Below are 19,709 nucleotides of genomic sequence, written 5' to 3'. Positions count from 1 at the left end.
TTTCTTTTAATAACACGATAGTTTGAAGCCTCTTTTCATGTTTTGGATCTTTAAACATATACAGATTTTAAAAAATGTTACTGTTGAGCAAGTAAAACTAAAAACAACAGCAAAGGAAATCACTTTTAATTTAATGCGATTTTGTGGCTCACCTGTAGCTTATGTTTGCCAGTTTTGGCCCTCAGGACATAAAGTCTGAACACCACGGGTTTAAATTGATGAATGTCTTGGAATGGCTCAATCAAAGTCTAGACCCAACTTCAGATGAGAATCTGTAGAAGACTTGAACGTTTGGGCTGTCCAACCCACCTGAAGGAGCGGTAGTTTTGTTATTTAACTGGAAGAGACGCACCAGAAAAGACCTGCAGCTTCAGTCACACAGCACCGACTCAGTGGGGTTGAAAACAACCACATGCTATATTTTTCCACGTACAAAAAAATATATTTTTTTTAAGTTACGCACCATTTTCTTTTATATACCAATCTAATATTTTCCCCACTTTCATGTGATCAATTAAGAAATACATTCTGAAAACGATTTCAAATAAGAGTCAGCATTTTCTGTTTTAAGTGTTAGAATTGACTTCAACAACAATATCCTCCTGTTTTCAGCACTATATGACATTTTCATACTTCAGCATGGTCTAGTCGGCCGAACTCCTTTAGTAAGAAGTGGTTGGATGGAACTAATTCCACAAGATTTTATCATCAGTCATATGATTCACACGGTACTAAATCAAATACCACGGGAATAGGTTTCAGAATCTTATTTAACGTGGAAATTATGTGCTTGAGCTTAGCCGACAGTGAAGACACCGAGGTGAAACAGATAGAAATGTTCTGCTATACATCGTCTCCAGGTTCTAACACACTATTTACACTTCTGAGCTTAACACAATTTGTGCAAAAATAAAAAGAAAGAAAAAAAAAATCAAAGAAAATGTTCTTCCACGTTTTTTGGTGATGAAATTTCTATAATTATAATTTCATTCATTGCTGCTTCGTTTTCTTCTTGCCTTTCCCTCTACTCCATTTTAGATCGCTCCATCTTAGTTTTCAGGATTCCTAGAAGAAAAGCACAAGAGATGTATGCGCAAGCGTTAGCGTGACTGCGAGATAAAGGGCAAATTAAAGGTCAACGGCTGGAGGTCTTTAAATAGTGGAAACTGTGACTAGAATCATGGATCGGCATGAGGGGGAAAGAGGAAGACTTTACCTCTTCCTCATCCAGCATAACAGGGAGAGCTCTGAATGAAGGGGAAAGAAGACGAGAGTGTTAGCATGTTGCTATTTAAGCGTGCTAGCAATATTTCGCAACTGTTTGAATGCGCAAACATTATCTGTGGAATTCATGCCAAAAGGAAAAGACTTACACATCAGCAACGGAGGTAGGAATGTTCTCTTCTACCCATTTCAGGTCTTCATCCTGAAAAAGAAAAAAAAAAGAAAAAAAATCCAACATTTGAAACAAACTAACGCTTGAAGAACATGTAGATAACAGAACAGCAGTGTCTACCTCTTTATTCAGAAGTTTCTGGGAGCCGTTACAGTCAGGTTTCATGCCCCGCATCTTCATTCCTTCTGGATGTAAAAATAAGAAAAGCTGAGATCACACACAGACAGACGTGATTTACTTTACATTACCACTGTATCACCGGATGTATGTTGATGCTATAGACACATTGCAACGTGACATCACCCTCAAGATCTCGCCGACGACGACTACCATTGGTTTTAGCTGTCAAGTTGTCATCACGACTCGCTAAATCTGAAATGTACACGTGATATATATGTATATATAAAAGAAAAAGGGACGAAGCGCTTTGCTGCTAATTGTCAACACTATGACAACTACAAAATAAGGTCAAAGGGTATCACATTTCAGAGGTCAGAAAAAAGTTTGAATTTCAAAAAATAGCAAGAGTGAAGTAGGTCAGATATGCTCGCTTGACTTTGACAATCTGAACATGTAGATGTGCTGCAGAATTCGGTGGGTTCGATTCATTTGAAAAAATGGCAACCCGTCAGAAGAGCAGATGTTTTTGAATTAGAGATAAAACTGTTCAAGTGGGGGGAAACTTTCACAGGAGACTATAAATACTGATGCAAGCCACTTTATCATCCTGATAAAAAACACAAGCACTTCTTACCAAAAGCTTCGTTCATCATCGGCTCCTTGGCTTCATCTTCTTCATCGTCTTCGTCAATAAGAGGGGAATGAGAGAACCTGGGGGTAAAAATACAACCCAGGATAAATTCAGTTCTCAGCTCAGTAGTAATTAATTTCCCTTCTTCCCCAGTCTCTCTCACCTCTGGCTGTTAACAGAGGGTCGCAGCAGCACCATGATGACCAGCAGCATAGTAGAGAACAGGAGGCGCCAGAACGCATCGTCTACCCACAAGTCCCGCCAGCCCTGTGAGGGAGAGAGTCGACACAGAGCGCAAAGGAAAGTAGCTTCACGTTCTCCGCTCCACAAACTAAACAGAATTTATCCGAGTCAGAAGAGAACAGAAACAGACACCGACCCTCTGACAGTCGACCAGCCTGAACACCTTGGTGGTCCAGATGATGAATATGATGGAAACTGTGGAAACAATTTGAAACATGAGCTTTTCATTTCCTCCATTATTCACAGTTTTAGCCTGTGCAGCTTTCACCTTATTACCATCCGCTCCATGACAGCTGTACTGCTGTAAAAGACGGTGATGGACATAATGGCAGAGGCATGGACTGGTCTGATCTGCTGCTGTTTTACCAGAGCGCTGCAGAAACCTAAAGGTCAGCTCACATCAGAGCTCGTTATGGTGGAGGGTTTGCACTCACATAAAGTTTGATTATAATGGATGAAATATGGCTTGAATTAGAATTACAGGATTAAAGAGTTCAAAATGCCTGGTGATGTTAAGATCCTTCAACAGCTTTTCTGAGCTACTGTTTAGGTTTTCTAACTGAATTATGGGACTTTCTGAGCCTGACCAACCTCTAACTCATCACTTCCCTCTGCTGTGCCTTAAATAACCACATATCTACAGCGCCAGCGTAATGGCAGCCTGCCTACAGAGTAACAACAGTCAGAACAACAATGGATCTATATAAAACTATCTGTCTAGATCTATCAATCTACATCTAGGTGTCCAAATATATAGCTCAAGATCAATTGATCTATATTTAGCCTGACCTAGCTATCTAAATGTAGTTATCTATATGAAGTTAGATCTATCAACCTCGCTCTATCTGTATTGATGTAGCTAGCAAGCTAGCTAGCTAACTTGATGTCCAGCTAGATATCTAGATAGCAAGAAAGACAGTTAGATGGATTTACAGCAAGCTAAGTAGCTAGCCAAGTAGCTTGCTAGCAAAATCTACTATTTTTCTAAATTCTGTTTTCTTCTTTCACAATATAAAAAATATATACATATAAAATGTTACACTATCAACTTAAGAGCACCAATTTCACTCATACAGATACACAAACAGAAGCTAAAGATGAATCATTTTGCTATTAACTCATGTAGCTTTTGAGTTTAGTTTCCTTCTTCCAGACCGGCTTCAACTCACCAACAACGAAGAAGATGAGCGTGTTGGTAAAGTGCTGATATAAAGACAGCTTGACCACATTTCTGCGGAGCTTCAGGAGGCGAGTGGTTTGTGACAAACTGATGAAAATGTAGATGCTGATTAAGGAGAACCTTGTGAGCACATATGGAAAAGCAATACTTATAATGGGTACGAAACACTGCTGGGGGTCCCAGATTGGACTTGAGCAAGCCCAGCTGAGTGAAACAAACAAAAATAAGAAAAGGATATCCACCACATGACAAACGAGTCGATGAGAGAGAGGCTGAGATTAGCCACGAGGGCGACGGTTCCATAGAAACCCTGGAGGAACGAGATGACAGGAAAGATGATCAACGGAGTGATTCTCTGAACAGGAGGAACATACTTTTAGCTTACAGATTGTGACTAATCTGTAAGCTAAAAGTATTCATGTTCAGTCATAACTTTTTTACATTTTCAAACATTACAGCCACAACTCTTAATGTATTTTAATAAGATTTTATGTGACAAAGTAGTGCATAAATAAAAAGTAGAAGGAAAGTTTTGCAAATAACATTTTTTTAAGGGGGTTTGCTGATTGATATTAATGAATTGATATTAATTTCTTCCATTCTTTATTAAATCCAAGATTTATCATTGATATTCTTGTTTTTATCTTTAATTAAAAGGAACAGTGCATTCTAATTTAAAAAAAATAATGTAAAAATATGTCAAAATTAGCCAAAGATCCTCATTTTGTTTCCTCACTGCGGTTTTGTCAAATTGAACAAGTTACTCTGCCACCAAGAGGTGGCGACCATGTTAAGTTACTCAACATGAGACTTAGTTACTTAAATGTTTCTTTAATGTTGAAATTTACACGTACTGTTTACTGTATCAGGCTTTATTTATGGTCCTTTATGCACACATAATGGAGTGATTGGGTCTTATAGTTGGGGTTTTAAATTAAAAGTTTTCTTATAAAAGAGTAGCACCGGGACTTTTACTCATTAGTTTTGAGTAACAATATCACAGATTTTTACTCGTTAAATTTTTTTATCCATTTTTGGGGCCAGAACCTTTGCACTCACGCATTTCCGGTACGCCTGTAAATCTGACGCACAAACAACATCGATGGACGATAAAAACGCTTCTCTTAGCAAACTGAAGGTAGATTTATTTTATTATCAAGTCCCACTGTAAAAGAGTTATATTACTTCTATGCTGGTTTTTCTGTACAGGTGTAGTGATGAGTGTGATTGGTCGACAGGTTAACATCAAGCAGAGGTTAGCTTGTTTCTTTGGTCACTATGTCTTCATACCTGGATTTTGCTGAGAATAAAACGAACATCGACATTAATAGGCGAGTCTGAATGTAGTTGATTACACTAAGTTAGGAGCATTAGAAGTAAAAACATATATATATATATATACATTTAATTTTTTGCATCTGTGGTTGTAAAGGGGCACAATTTGGAAAAGGTCTAGGGATATGAATACTGTCACGATGAACTGCTTGCTTAAAATGCCTCATATAGAAAGTTTGTTACTTACGCCCGTCACTCTGAGCACTCCGTCCACAGAGGAGAAAGGAGGTAGAGGATCCAACGGCCGCCAGGCGGTGCACCGTGGTACCCAGCCGTGGTCTGCACCGCAGGAAGAACAGAGATTATTAAGCCACAGTTCATGCGCTGGGCTCCCAGATTGTTATCTTCACAGCCGCTGACACACCTGACTATGCATAACCAAGACTGACTATAGAACAGGATTCGAGCCAGGATCGTTTGAGCGCAGAGCAACTCGGCGAAAATCACAGCTCCAGGACTGCGAAAACAGAAACCAAATGCAACGAGACGGACACGGGGGGAAAAATGGAAAAACAAACACGCCAGACCAAGCAAACATGTCCAACCGTAGTCTCCTTTGTAGCGGATGTTCTGGTATTCGGAGTAGAAGACGGCTTTCTCTAGCATCCCGAGGATGATGACGCGCCGATCCAGTACTGGATCCGCAGCAGATCCCTCCAGTAACAGACGCACCAGAAGAGCCACAGCGCCCCGAACAGAACGTACACGATGCACATCACCATGAAGAACTGGGAGAGAAACGCACGCAGCTCACTTTGAGGCATGCAAACAGCAACCGAATGAGGTGCAGCGCTAATAAAGAAAAAAAGGTGAGTTATCCTTTAGGAAATAAAGATGCGTACGATCATCAAAGGCCATCTGCTGGGACGAGTAGTCATGTGGTCCTTTCATCTCCACTTTCACTGAGAAGTTAAAAGGAAATCGGTCACTGGTGATATTTAAAAACTGATTTAGAAGGAAATTTCTAAAAAGAAAAGTTTTACAAATAAAGTTGGCCCTCACTTGTGAAAGCAAAGTTGACTGCTCTGCTAAGATGTCTTCTATCTCAAGCCGCGGGTCACAGGCTGCACCTCACTATGAACAGTAGGGCCCGTCCACCAGGCTTGGCCACCGCACTGATTTCCTGGAAAACATCACTTAGCTCGTCAGTGAAAATGAGCCAAAATCTTTCCAGATTTGAGAATTTGAAACACCAAGGGCACGATTTAATTTGAAAAATAATGAAAAAAAATCTGTTTATTTAAAGGGTGCACCGATTTGAAAATCTGGGCCGGATATCGATGTGCAGCCACATCTGATTTGAGAATGTGAAACATAAAGCTAGGATTTTTATTAAAAACAAACAAAAAAGTTCAGCTTATTAAGGGAATGCACCATTGTGAACATTTGGGCCGATGCCGATATCGATATCTGATATTCTGCTGCTATGGTCAATAATGTTACCGATATAGTATTTTTATATTTACCAATATATGCAGTACATTTCCAATGTGGTGGTGACCTCACCACCACATTGCTTCCCATAATCCTGTGCTGCATCACTATCATTGTCTCCTTTCTGGATCACAAACAGCAACAAAATGGAAATAAACAACAGTTGTTAACATCGACCCAATCCTACTTATCAGGCCAATATCGATATGATAAAAAAGTGACTAAAATCAACCAATACAGATATCGATACCAAAATATCATGCGTCCTTAAGTTTTCTGCTACTAAATTTTGCTTTGATGTACGGTTGGGCATTTATTGTATTATGATAAGAATTGTGATTTATTGTTGTCTCAATAAATGTCAGCTATTGATGTTTAAAAAAAAAAACGTATTTTTATTTTCTCAACTACTTATACCACAAGAGTGTCAATAAATATCAATAAAATTGAAAATATGGTTAAACGCAGTTACTTTGTGCAATTTAGTTAAATGTAATAAAAGGATTCCTCACCGGTTTTTCAGGCCAAGTAAAAGTCTGATTTGATGGGTCCCTCTGAAAGACAAAGCCACAATAAACAAAGAACACCAATAAAACCGTGCGGCCGTGCTAAACGATGTCGGAGCTTTCCGACTGCGTGGCCAATGAAATCAATCACCTTTGGACTGGACAGTGGCTGATACGGGTTGAAGTCTGGGAAATAAACCTGCAAAAATAACATTTTTTTTCAAAAGTGTTCAGGTACCGCAGGTGTTACTGAAAGCGAATGTGTTTTGTCAGCTTTTACCTTCGGGGTGAAGAGGTAGGAGCAGTTCTCAAAGTACATGTAGCCCTGAGTGTAGAAGCCGCTCCAACCGTCTTTCAACATGTGGTCCATGCCGAACATGTTCATCGCTTTGTTGTCCTTCAAAAAATAAACAAAAACAAAAACATAACTGGATTTCATCTGCATTTATGATTTACTAAACAGGCTGACGCTTTCAGAAAACATACTCAGATCCGTATATTTACACATTTGCCCATTAATCGCATGACAAATCAAAACGAGCTCAATAATTTCCATTCTGATGTTCAATATTTTTTTAAGGGAAATTTTGTTTACGCAGACATCAAAATCCATTTCATTTACGGTTTTAGTTGTGTGGTTCTTATATCAGTTTAATTTATCGTTTTTGGTTGCCATGCTTTATTTTGGATTAGGGATGCACTGATATAACAATTCGGGTTTGATATCGATATCTGATATTAGCATTGCTGTTAATATCTCTACTGCTTCAGCACCAGACCAAGCAGAAACAGACAGCAACAAGATGAAAATAAATATTGGTTGTTCATATTGGCCCAGTTTCATTTATCGGACCGATCCCAAAAAATGACTATCATTTGATATTGATGCCAGCACCGATATATTGTGCATCCCTATTTTGGATATTTAAAATATTGCCTACTTCCAGTGTGAAATATTCTTTATAAAATTAAAGTTTATTGGTGTTTGAGAGGATGAACTTGCATTATTATACCATTATCAATACATTACTTTAAAATGGTCTCAAAATTACAATGCTGTCGTTTATCACAATAACTGCTGGGGCAACTTATCGTCCGGCAAAACTGATTGGTGACAGGCCTATTTGTGCTTCGAAAGCATAATAAAAAATAGCAGGAATGTTATTTGAACCAAGAAAAACTGCAAATGACATCAAAACAGTTACTGGGTTTGTTGGCAGGAGTCTAGCAGCTACGCTGAGTAGAAAGACCAATTTCAACAAACAGAAGCACCGCTCACTGGGGTGTTGAAGACCTCATTGTAGCAAACGGACGAGCGCAGGTACCAGCTGATGTTAAAGGCTAGATATTTTTCACATGACCCCACGTCGTTCAGAACTGCACAGAGGAGAGCAAACATGATCATCAGACACAATAGGGAGCAAAAGCTCACAATTTTAAACGACTTTCCACAGATTATGTTATCAAGAGGGATGTGAGGTGGGGTGAGGTAAAATCAAATTTTTATGGTCGTTTAATATAAAGTTTCTCTGCAGAACATATGCAAAAAAGCTTCACAACAGATCCAAGTCTTTAAAGACTGTCAAATATTTCCAAACAATTAAAATATTCTTAACAAGACTTAAATCTTTATAAAACCAGAACGCAAGGATTCCAGAATATCTAAACATATTTTCACAAATTGAGGAAGAGATAAAACTATATTTGCAGTGATGGGTAAAGTCTTAAATGATTCTGTTACTATTCACTCATTTTCTGATAAAAAAAATAAATTAATCCCTGAATTGGGGTGAGGTGCTAAATTAAGCATTTATCCAATTAGTGAAATTAGCCTCTAACATACATGATGTAAATCATGTGTGTCAGAAACGTAGGCCCATATCAGGGGTGAGATTTACTGGCTGCCACATTGAACACAGCTGAAACACTTGGTTAATGTCAACAGTACAGAATTTGGCCTTCCATAAAATACATCCATACATAACTTTACACATGTAAGCAATAAAGGAAATATAAACAAAATTGCAGCTCCTTGAGCTAATCTGGATAAAAATAATCTGAGAAAATGTACACTGTTTAAAAACACTGCCTGGGAAAAGTGTCTGTACCCCTCGAACATACAGATGAGAGATTTCCGAAAGTATGGCATGCATTTGTAGTCTGCCCCTTTTACTCGTATATCCCTAAATAAAATCCGTCTGTCATCTGAAATCACCTATGCAGTAAATGTAATTAATCTCGATATAATTCCAGGTGTTCTGTGGAGGCCTCAGGGATTAAAACACATAAGCGAGCAAACAGAACGATGACAACCAAGAGCACAGCAGACAGAATGTGCCGGCAGGGTGACGATTAGTCGTGAACTCCACAAATATGACTTTTAAGGCAAGAAGAAAGCCAGCGTTGAAAGGAAGTCATAAGAGCTTCTGCTTGCAGTTTGCCTTAAGTCTGTGTATGGAAGAGAGAAAACACGTGGAACGAGGCGATCTGGTCAGATGAAACCAAAACTGAACTTTTGACCTCTTTGCAAAATGTTTTTAAATCAGGGGTGTTTAATGTGTGGGCCGGGGACCATTTGCTGCCCTTGATAACGATTTTCTTTGGCCCTTCACTACAAGCCAAGAGTGGTAAAAGCAATTGATGATCCCAGAAATTTGGAAAATGTTAGTTTTTCTTTTAATAACGCGATAGTTTGAAGCCTCTTTTCATGTTTTGGATCTTTAAACATATACAGATTTAAAAATTTTTTACTGTTGAGCAAGTAAAACTAAAAACAACAGCAAAGGAAATCACTTTTAATTTAATGCGATTTTGTGGCTCACCTGTAGCTTATGTTTGCCAGTTTTGGCCCTCAGGACATAAAGTCTGAACACCACGGGTTTAAATTGATGAATGTCTTGGAATGGCTCAATCAAAGTCTAGACCCAACTTCAGATGAGAATCTGTAGAAGACTTGAACGTTTGGGCTGTCCAACCCACCTGAAGGAGCGGTAGTTTTGTTATTTAACTGGAAGAGACGCACCAGAAAAGACCTGCAGCTTCAGTCACACAGCACCGACTCAGTGGGGTTGAAAACAACCACATGCTATATTTTTCCACGTACAAAAAAATATATTTTTTTTAAGTTACGCACCATTTTCTTTTATATACCAATCTAATATTTTCCCCACTTTCATGTGATCAATTAAGAAATACATTCTGAAAACGATTTCAAATAAGAGTCAGCATTTTCTGTTTTAAGTGTTAGAATTGACTTCAACAACAATATCCTCCTGTTTTCAGCACTATATGACATTTTCATACTTCAGCATGGTCTAGTCGGCCGAACTCCTTTAGTAAGAAGTGGTTGGATGGAACTAATTCCACAAGATTTTATCATCAGTCATATGATTCACACGGTACTAAATCAAATACCACGGGAATAGGTTTCAGAATCTTATTTAACGTGGAAATTATGTGCTTGAGCTTAGCCGACAGTGAAGACACCGAGGTGAAACAGATAGAAATGTTCTGCTATACATCGTCTCCAGGTTCTAACACACTATTTACACTTCTGAGCTTAACACAATTTGTGCAAAAATAAAAAGAAAGAAAAAAAAAATCAAAGAAAATGTTCTTCCACGTTTTTTGGTGATGAAATTTCTATAATTATAATTTCATTCATTGCTGCTTCGTTTTCTTCTTGCCTTTCCCTCTACTCCATTTTAGATCGCTCCATCTTAGTTTTCAGGATTTCCTAGAAGAAAAGCACAAGAGATGTATGCGCAAGCGTTAGCGTGACTGCGAGATAAAGGGCAAATTAAAGGTCAATGGCTGGAGGTCTTTAAATAGTGGAAACTGTGACTAGAATCATGGGATCGGCATGAGGGGGAAAAGAGGAAGACTTTACCTCTTCCTCATCCAGCATAACAGGGAGAGCTCTGAATGAAGGGGAAAGAAGACGAGAGTGTTAGCATGTTGCTATTTAAGCGTGCTAGCAATATTTCGCAACTGTTTGAATGCGCAAACATTATCTGTGGAATTCATGCCAAAATGAAAAGACTTACACATCAGCAACGGAGGTAGGAATGTTCTCTTCTACCCATTTCAGGTCTTCATCCTGAAAAAGAAAAAAAAAAAAAAAGAAAAAAAATCCAACATTTGAAACAAACTAACGCTTGAAGAACATGTAGATAACAGAACAACAGTGTCTACCTCTTTATTCAGAAGTTTCTGGGAGCCGTTACAGTCAGGTTTCATGCCCCGCATCTTCATTCCTTCTGGATGTAAAAATAAGAAAAGCTGAGATCACACACAGACAGACGTGATTTACTTTACATTACCACTGTATCACCAGATGTATGTTGATGCTATAGACACATTGCAACGTGACATCACCCTCAAGATCTCGCCGACGACGACTACCATTGGTTTTAGCTGTCAAGTTGTCATCACGACTCGCTAAATCTGAAATGTACACGTGATATATATGTATATATAAAAGAAAAAGGGACGAAGCGCTTTGCTGCTAATTGTCAACACTATGACAACTACAAAATAAGGTCAAAGGGTATCACATTTCAGAGGTCAGAAAAAAGTTTGAATTTCAAAAAATAGCAAGAGTGAAGTAGGTCAGATATGCTCGCTTGACTTTGACAATCTGAACATGTAGATGTGCTGCAGAATTCGGTGGGTTCGATTCATTTGAAAAAATGGCAACCCGTCAGAAGAGCAGATGTTTTTGAATTAGAGATAAAACTGTTCAAGTGGGGGGAAACTTTCACAGGAGACTATAAATACTGATGCAAGCCACTTTATCATCCTGATAAAAAACACAAGCACTTCTTACCAAAAGCTTCGTTCATCATCGGCTCCTTGGCTTCATCTTCTTCATCGTCTTCGTCAATAAGAGGGGAATGAGAGAACCTGGGGGTAAAAATACAACCCAGGATAAATTCAGTTCTCAGCTCAGTAGTAATTAATTTCCCTTCTTCCCCAGTCTCTCTCACCTCTGGCTGTTAACAGAGGGTCGCAGCAGCACCATGATGACCAGCAGCATAGTAGAGAACAGGAGGCGCCAGAACGCATCGTCTACCCACAAGTCCCGCCAGCCCTGTGAGGGAGAGAGTCGACACAGAGCGCAAAGGAAAGTAGCTTCACGTTCTCCGCTCCACAAACTAAACAGAATTTATCCGAGTCAGAAGAGAACAGAAACAGACACCGACCCTCTGACAGTCGACCAGCCTGAACCCCTTGGTGGTCCAGACGATGAATATGATGGAAACTGTGGAAACAATTTGAAACATGAGCTTTTCATTTCCTCCATTATTCACAGTTTTAGCCTGTGCAGCTTTCACCTTATTACCATCCGCTCCATGACAGCTGTACTGCTGTAAAAGACGGTGATGGACATAATGGCAGAGGCATGGACTGGTCTGATCTGCTGCTGTTTTACCAGAGCGCTGCAGAAACCTAAAGGTCAGCTCACATCAGAGCTCGTTATGGTGGAGGGTTTGCACTCACATAAAGTTTGATTATAATGGATGAAATATGGCTTGAATTAGAATTACAGGATTAAAGAGTTCAAAATGCCTGGTGATGTTAAGATCCTTCAACAGCTTTTCTGAGCTACTGTTTAGGTTTTCTAACTGAATTATGGGACTTTCTGAGCCTGACCAACCTCTAACTCATCACTTCCCTCTGCTGTGCCTTAAATAACCACATATCTACAGCGCCAGCGTAATGGCAGCCTGTCTACAGAGTAACAACAGTCAGAACAACAATGGATCTATATAAAACTATCTGTCTAGATCTATCAATCTACATCTAGGTGTCCAAATATATAGCTCAAGATCAATTGATCTATATTTAGCCTGACCTAGCTATCTAAATGTAGTTATCTATATGAAGTTAGATCTATCAACCTCGCTCTATCTGTATTGATGTAGCTAGCAAGCTAGCTAGCTAACTTGATGTCCAGCTAGATATCTAGATAGCAAGAAAGACAGTTAGATGGATTTACAGCAAGCTAAGTAGCTAGCCAAGTAGCTTGCTAGCAAAATCTACTATTTTTCTAAATTCTGTTTTCTTCTTTCACAATATAAAAAATATATACATATAAAATGTTACACTATCAACTTAAGAGCACCAATTTCACTCATACAGATACACAAACAGAAGCTAAAGATGAATCATTTTGCTATTAACTCATGTAGCTTTTGAGTTTAGTTTCCTTCTTCCAGACCGGCTTCAACTCACCAACAACGAAGAAGATGAGCGTGTTGGTAAAGTGCTGATATAAAGACAGCTTGACCACATTTCTGCGGAGCTTCAGGAGGCGAGTGGTTTGTGACAAACTGATGAAAATGTAGATGCTGATTAAGGAGAACCTTGTGAGCACATATGGAAAAGCAATACTTATAATGGGTACGAAACACTGCTGGGGGTCCCAGATTGGACTTGAGCAAGCCCAGCTGAGTGAAACAAACAAAAATAAGAAAAGGATATCCACCACATGACAAACGAGTCGATGAGAGAGAGGCTGAGATTAGCCACGAGGGCGACGGTTCCATAGAAACCCTGGAGGAACGAGATGACAGGAAAGATGATCAACGGAGTGATTCTCTGAACAGGAGGAACATACTTTTAGCTTACAGATTGTGACTAATCTGTAAGCTAAAAGTATTCATGTTCAGTCATAACTTTTTTACATTTTCAAACATTACAGCCACAACTCTTAATGTATTTTAATAAGATTTTATGTGACAAAGTAGTGCATAAATAAAAAGTAGAAGGAAAGTTTTGCAAATAACATTTTTTTAAGGGGGTTTGCTGATTGATATTAATGAATTGATATTAATTTCTTCCATTCTTTATTAAATCCAAGATTTATCATTGATATTCTTGTTTTTATCTTTAATTAAAAGGAACAGTGCATTCTAATTTAAAAAAAATAATGTAAAAATATGTCAAAATTAGCCAAAGATCCTCATTTTGTTTCCTCACTGCGGTTTTGTCAAATTGAACAAGTTACTCTGCCACCAAGAGGTGGCGACCATGTTAAGTTACTCAACATGAGACTTAGTTACTTTAAAATGTTTCTTTGATGTCCGGTGTAAATTTCAACATAAATGTTGAAATTTACACCGTACTGTTTACTGTATTCAGGCTTTATTTATGGTCCTTTATGCACACATAATGGAGTGATTGGGTCTTATAGTTGGGGTTTTAAATTAAAAGTTTTCTTTATAAAAGAGTAGCACCGGGACTTTTACTCATTAGTTTTGAGTAACAATATCACAGATTTTTACTCGTTAAATTTTTTTATCCATTTTTGGGGCCAGAACCTTTGCACTCACGCATTTCCGGTACGCCTGTAAATCTGACGCACAAACAACATCGATGGACGATAAAACCGCTTCTCTTAGCAAACTGAAGGTAGATTTATTTTATTATCAAGTCCCACTGTAAAAGAGTTTATATTACTTTCTATGCTGGTTTTTCTGTACAGGTTGTAGTGATGAGGTGTGATTGGTCGACAGGTTTAACATCAAGCAGAGGTTTAGCTTGTTTCTTTGGTCACTAATGTCTTCATACCTGGATTTTTGCTGAGAATAAAACGAACATCGACTATTAATTAGGCGAGTTCTGAATGTAGTTGATTACACTAAGTTAGGAGCATTAGAAGTAAAAACATATATATATATATATATATATATATACATTTAATTTTTTGCATCTGTGGTTGTAAAGGGGCACAATTTGGAAAAGGTCTAGGGATATGAATACTGTCACGATGAACTGCTTGCTTAAAAATGCCTCATATAGAAAGTTTGTTACTTACGCCCGTCACTCTGAGCACTCCGTCCACAGAGGAGAAGAGGAGGTAGAGGAGTCCAACGGCCGCCAGGCGGTGCACCGTGGTACCCAGCCGTGGTCTGCACCGCAGGAAGAAACAGAGATTATTAAGCCACAGTTCATGCGCTGGGCTCCCAGATTGTTATCTTTTACAGCCGCTGACACACCTGACTATGCCATAACCAAGACTGACTATGAGAACCAGGATTCGAGCCAGGGATCGTTTGAGCGCAGAGAGCAACTCGGCGAAAATCACAGCTCCCAGGACTGCGAAAACAGAAACCAAAATGCAACGAGACGGACACGGGGGGAAAAATGGAAAAACAAACACGGCCAGACCCAAGCAAACATGTCCAACCGTAGTCTCCTTTGTAGCGGATGTTCTGGTATTCGGAGTAGAAGACGGCTTTCTCCAGCATGCCGAGGATGATGACAGCGCCGATCCAGTACTGGATCCGCAGCAGATCCCTCCAGTAACAGACGCACCAGAAGAGCCACAGCGCCCCGAACAGAACGTACACGATGCACATCACCATGAAGAACTGGGAGAGAAACGCACGCAGCTTCACTTTGAGGCCATGCAAACAGCAACCGAATGAGGTGCAGCGCTAATAAAGAAAAAAGGTGAGTTATCCTTTAGGAAATAAAGATGCGTACGATCATCAAAGGCCAGTCTGCTGGGGACGAGTAGTCATGTGGTCCTTTCATCTCCACTTTCACTGAGAAGTTAAAAGGAAATCGGTCACTGGTGATATTTAAAAACTGATTTTAGAAGGAAATTTTCTAAAAAGAAAAGTTTTACAAATAAAGTTTGGCCCTCACTTGTGAAAGCAAAGTTGAACTGCTCTGCTAAGATGTCTTCTATCTCCAAGCCGCGGGTCACAGGCTGCACCTTCACTATGAACAGGTAGGGCCCGTCCACCCAGGCTTTGGCCACCGCACTGATTTCCTGGAAAACATCACTTAGCCTCGTCAGTGAAAATGAGCCAAAATCTTTCCAGATTTGAGAATTTTGAAACACAAGGGCACGATTTTAATTTGAAAAAATATGAAAAAAAAATCTGTTTATTTAAAGGGTGCACCGATTTGAAAATCTGGGCCGATATCGATGTGCAGCCACATCTGGATTTGAGAAATGTGAAACATAAAGCTAGGATTTTTATTTAAAAACAAACAAAAAAAGTTCAGCTTATTAAGGGATGCACCATTGTGAACATTTGGGCCGATGCCGATATCGATATCTGATATTCTGCTGCTATGGTCAATAATGTTACCGATATAGTATTTTTATATTTACCAATATATGCAGTACATTTCCAATGTGGTGGTGACCTCACCACCACATTGCTTCCCATAATCCTGTGCTGCATCACTATCATTGTCTCCTTTCTGGATCACAAACAGCAACAAAATGGAAATAAACAACAGTTGTTAACATCGACCCAATCCTACTTATCAGGCCAATATCGATATGATAAAAAAGTGACTAAAATCAACCAATACAGATATCGATACCAAAATATCATGCGTCCTTAAGTTTTCTGCTACTAAATTTTGCTTTGATGTACGGTTGGGCATTTATTGTATTATGATAAGAATTGTGATTTATTGTTGTCTCAATAAATGTCAGCTATTGATGTTTAAAAAAAAAAACGTATTTTTATTTTCTCAACTACTTATACCACAAGAGTGTCAATAAATATCAATAAAATTGAAAATATGGTTAAACGCAGTTACTTTGTGCAATTTAGTTAAATGTAATAAAAGGATTCCTCACCGGTTTTTCAGGCCAAGTAAAAGTCTGATTTGATGGGTCCCTCTGAAAGACAAAGCCACAATAAACAAAGAACACCAATAAAACCGTGCGGCCGTGCTAAACGACGTCGGAGCTTTCCTACGGCGTGGCCAATGAAATCAATCACCTTTGGACTGGACAGTGGCTGATACGGGTTGAAGTCTGGGAAATAAACCTGCAAAAATAACATTTTTTTTCAAAAGTGTTCAGGTACCGCAGGTGTTACTGAAAGCGAATGTGTTTTGTCAGCTTTTACCTTCGGGGTGAAGAGGTAGGAGCAGTTCTCAAAGTACATGTAGCCCTGAGTGTAGAAGCCGCTCCAACCGTCTTTCAACATGTGGTCCATGCCGAACATGTTCATCGCTTTGTTGTCCTTCAAAAAATAAACAAAAACAAAAACATAACTGGATTTCATCTGCATTTATGATTTACTAAACAGGCTGACGCTTTCAGAAAACATACTCAGATCCGTATATTTACACATTTGCCCAGTAAGACAAATCAAAACGAGCTCAATAATTTCCATTCTGATGTTCAATATTTTTTTAAGGGAAATTTTGTTTACGCAGACATCAAAATCCATTTCATTTACGGTCTTAGTTGTGTGGTTCTTATATCAGTTTAATTTATCGTTTTTGGTTGCCATGCTTTATTTTGGATTAGGGATGCACTGATATAACAATTCGGGTTTGATATCGATATCCGATATTAGCATTGCTGTTAATATCTCTACTGCTTCAGCACCAGACCAAGCAGAAACAGACAGCAACAAGATGAAATAAATATTGGTTGTTCATATTGGCCCAGTTTCATTTATCGGACCGATCCCAAAAATTACTATCATTTGATATTGATGCCAGCACCGATATATTGTGCATCCCTATTTTGGATATTTAAAATATTGCCTACTTCCAGTGAGAAATATTCTTTATAAAATTAAAGTTTATTGGTGTTTGAGAGGATGAACTTGCATTATTATACCATTATCAATACATTACTTTAAAATGGTCTCAAATTACAATGCTGTCGTTTATCACAATAACTGCTGGGGCAACTTATCGTCCGGCAAAACTGATTGGTGACAGGCCTATTTGTGCTTCGAAAGCATAATAAAAAATAGCAGGAATGTTATTTGAACCAAGAAAAACTGCAAATGACATCAAAACAGTTACTGGGTTTGTTGGCAGGAGTCTAGCAGCTACGCTGAGTAGAAAGACCAATTTCAACAAACAGAAGCACCGCTCACTGGGGTGTTGAAGACCTCATTGTAGCAAACGGACGAGCGCAGGTACCAGCTGATGTTAAAGGCTAGATATTTTTCACATGACCCCACGTCGTTCAGAACTGCACAGAGGAGAGCAAACATGATCATCAGACACAATAGGGAGCAAAAGCTCACAATTTTAAACGACTTTCCACAGATTATGTTATCAAGAGGGATGTGAGGTGGGGTGAGGTTACACAACGAACTTGAGCTCCGTAGGTCAAAGGAAAACCTGTCAGTGAAAAAAATGCCCAGGCACAAAGAAAAGTGGCCATGATACAAGAGTAAAACCGAACCTACAGAGAAACACGTGTTTTGATGCGAGTACTTACACCTCATAAAGATGGTGGTGTTGGCGTACAGCGTCTTCCGAAACACAGCGTCCTGTGTCTGAAAGCACAACACAGACAGCAACTGATGAGACTTTATCTGACGCAGCAACTCGTCTTTTCTTCCCATTTCTGGTCCTCAGAACTCTATGAGGAAGCAAGAGACAGTCCGGCGCTGAAGCGAACTGGCAGTGTCTGGTTTTGCCCATTACGGATTCCACCATAAATGCATCAAATAGAAAATTCAAGGTTTTTCTGCACAGGATAATTTACAAATATACAGACACAACTTTCCAGATGCGTATTGATGCATACTGTTCAATTTTTGGATCGAAGGAAGGAAAGAAAAGAAGAAAGAAAGAGAGGAATCAAGAAAGAAAAATAGTAAGAAAGATGTGAGTTTGGATGAAAGGAACGAAAGAAGGAGAAAAGGAGGAGGAAATTAATTAAGGAACAAAGGGTGCAAGGAAGGATGGAAGGAAGGAAATAAGCCTTCCTTCCTTTTTTTCTTTATCAAAGTGAACAAAGATTATATTCATAAAAATAATTTGTAGCGATAACACTAAATTATATGTAATATTGGCAAATTCCCAAAACTGACACAAAGGTCAGGATTGTTGCTGTTGGAGCTACTTTTTCCACTGTCGTTTCCATGACAGCGCAACAAATACCAAAAAAACATATTTGAAACTACTAATTAATACAATTATTGTATGTTTTTTAAGAGCTACAGCTGTGACATTTAATGCAACTGGAGTTGAGATGGTTCTTAAAATTCTCCTTTGTGACCTTTATTATTATTTACATAAATACAACAAAATATCATGACAAGATTTTATTCCATGTAGCCCATTCCTAACATTATGTATAACTGAATTTATTTCCTGGTGAATGAGAAAAAATGAATGAACTGATGGACAGATATGGAATTAAGTCTTAGAATTCAAGTTTATCTCTACATCTATTTATTTCGCCTATAGCACAACGTTTAGCATCCCTGTATTTAAGAATACCTAAACAGCAATTATCACTGCTGGCAGGCGTACATCTTTAAAAAAATATTTTTCATTAAAAGATGCCTTAACAGCCCAGGAGACAGCCTGTCTCTTAGTTTGTTACAGACATTTTGGATTCTATCGAAGGAAAATTCCGGGTATTTAAAAAAATTACAAGAACATCAGCAGTCATGTATCATTAGCCTTGCTGACAGCAGCTGGACCTCTCATTAGGAGGAGAGCTTTGCTAGTGGCTAGTTAGCTGCCTTAGCTACCAGCTGCTGAACATTTAGCACGAGCCTGGGCTTTCTCCGTAGAAGCGCTCACATCGAAGGTAAAAACACTTACCGTGTTGACGTTTACGCTCCATACTGAGACCTCCGCCGCCCTTCCGAGGTGAAAACCGAACGCTAAAACCACCAAACACAAGCGACGAAACTGGACATCTAGCATCTTGCAGAAATGCTCTGCAGGTAAGGTGGACTCGCATCCGCCTCCAGGTCCGGCTGGCCGATTTTTCCCTGTAACTTAGGCAACCGCCACAAGAGGGAGACAGAGGTCATTAAACAATTCGATGTTTTGTCATATGGTGGATTTCGAACTTGTTTGATTTGAATAATAACAAACGAGAACTATTTATTCAAA

The 19,709-nt window shown here is 38.9% G+C and overlaps 1 protein-coding gene and 1 pseudogene across 5 annotated transcripts; both read right to left on the bottom strand.

Moving 5' to 3' along the window:
- Nucleotides 1-1,100: 1,100 nt before the first annotated feature.
- On the bottom strand, nt 1,101-8,296 carry LOC145550055 (transmembrane protein 87A-like; annotated as a pseudogene). The gene is made up of 18 exons (XR_014085903.1): nt 8,125-8,296; nt 7,126-7,242; nt 6,997-7,044; nt 6,852-6,893; nt 5,908-6,028; nt 5,748-5,807; nt 5,442-5,633; nt 5,270-5,354; nt 5,093-5,184; nt 3,809-3,880; nt 3,560-3,668; nt 2,527-2,585; nt 2,311-2,414; nt 2,151-2,227; nt 1,517-1,581; nt 1,374-1,426; nt 1,217-1,247; nt 1,101-1,109 (listed from the first exon to the last, which is right to left on the bottom strand). The product of XR_014085903.1 is annotated as a transmembrane protein 87A-like (transcript).
- Nucleotides 8,297-8,340: 44 nt separating this feature from the next.
- On the bottom strand, nt 8,341-19,640 carry LOC103458270 (transmembrane protein 87A-like). Of its 4 annotated transcripts, none has more exons than XM_081602990.1 (21): nt 19,413-19,640; nt 18,073-18,130; nt 17,723-17,820; nt 16,733-16,849; nt 16,604-16,651; nt 16,459-16,500; nt 15,504-15,630; nt 15,339-15,400; nt 15,040-15,223; nt 14,849-14,948; nt 14,668-14,761; nt 13,332-13,403; nt 13,083-13,191; nt 12,050-12,108; nt 11,834-11,937; nt 11,674-11,750; nt 11,223-11,291; nt 11,040-11,104; nt 10,892-10,944; nt 10,735-10,765; nt 8,341-10,581 (listed from the first exon to the last, which is right to left on the bottom strand). In XM_081602990.1, exons 1-21 carry the CDS (start codon nt 19,515-19,517, stop codon nt 10,540-10,542), a joined length of 1,716 nt encoding a protein of 571 aa, XP_081459116.1. In that variant the 5' UTR covers nt 19,518-19,640; the 3' UTR covers nt 8,341-10,539. The 4 variants fall into 4 exon arrangements, with proteins under 4 accessions (XP_081459116.1, XP_081459117.1, XP_081459120.1 ...); XM_081602991.1 differs by having other exon boundaries at nt 11,040-11,101; XM_081602994.1 differs by lacking the exon at nt 11,223-11,291 and having other exon boundaries at nt 11,040-11,101.
- Nucleotides 19,641-19,709: the final 69 nt, after the last annotated feature.

Source organism: Poecilia reticulata, chromosome 22 (assembly GCF_904066995.2).
Source record: "Poecilia reticulata chromosome 22, P_reticulata-male-v2, whole genome shotgun sequence".
Classification (NCBI taxonomy): Eukaryota; Metazoa; Chordata; class Actinopteri; order Cyprinodontiformes; family Poeciliidae; genus Poecilia; species Poecilia reticulata.
The sequence above is the reverse complement of the archived record's forward strand: the minus strand, read 5'-3'. Positions and strand labels throughout refer to the sequence as shown.

Bases quoted from the DNA above. Each gene is read 5' to 3' on its own strand.
- LOC103458270 (XM_081602990.1), bottom strand. From the start codon at position 19,517: ATGCTAGATGTCCAGTTTCGTCGCTTGTGTTTGGTGGTTTTAGCGTTC. The intron at 13,404-14,667 runs GTAAGTAACAAA...TCGTTCCTCCAG, and splicing joins GAGTGCTCAGAGTGACGGGC to GGTTTCTATGGAACCGTCGC. The intron at 10,945-11,039 runs GTAGACACTGTT...TTTCTTTTTCAG, and splicing joins AGAAACTTCTGAATAAAGAG to GATGAAGACCTGAAATGGGT.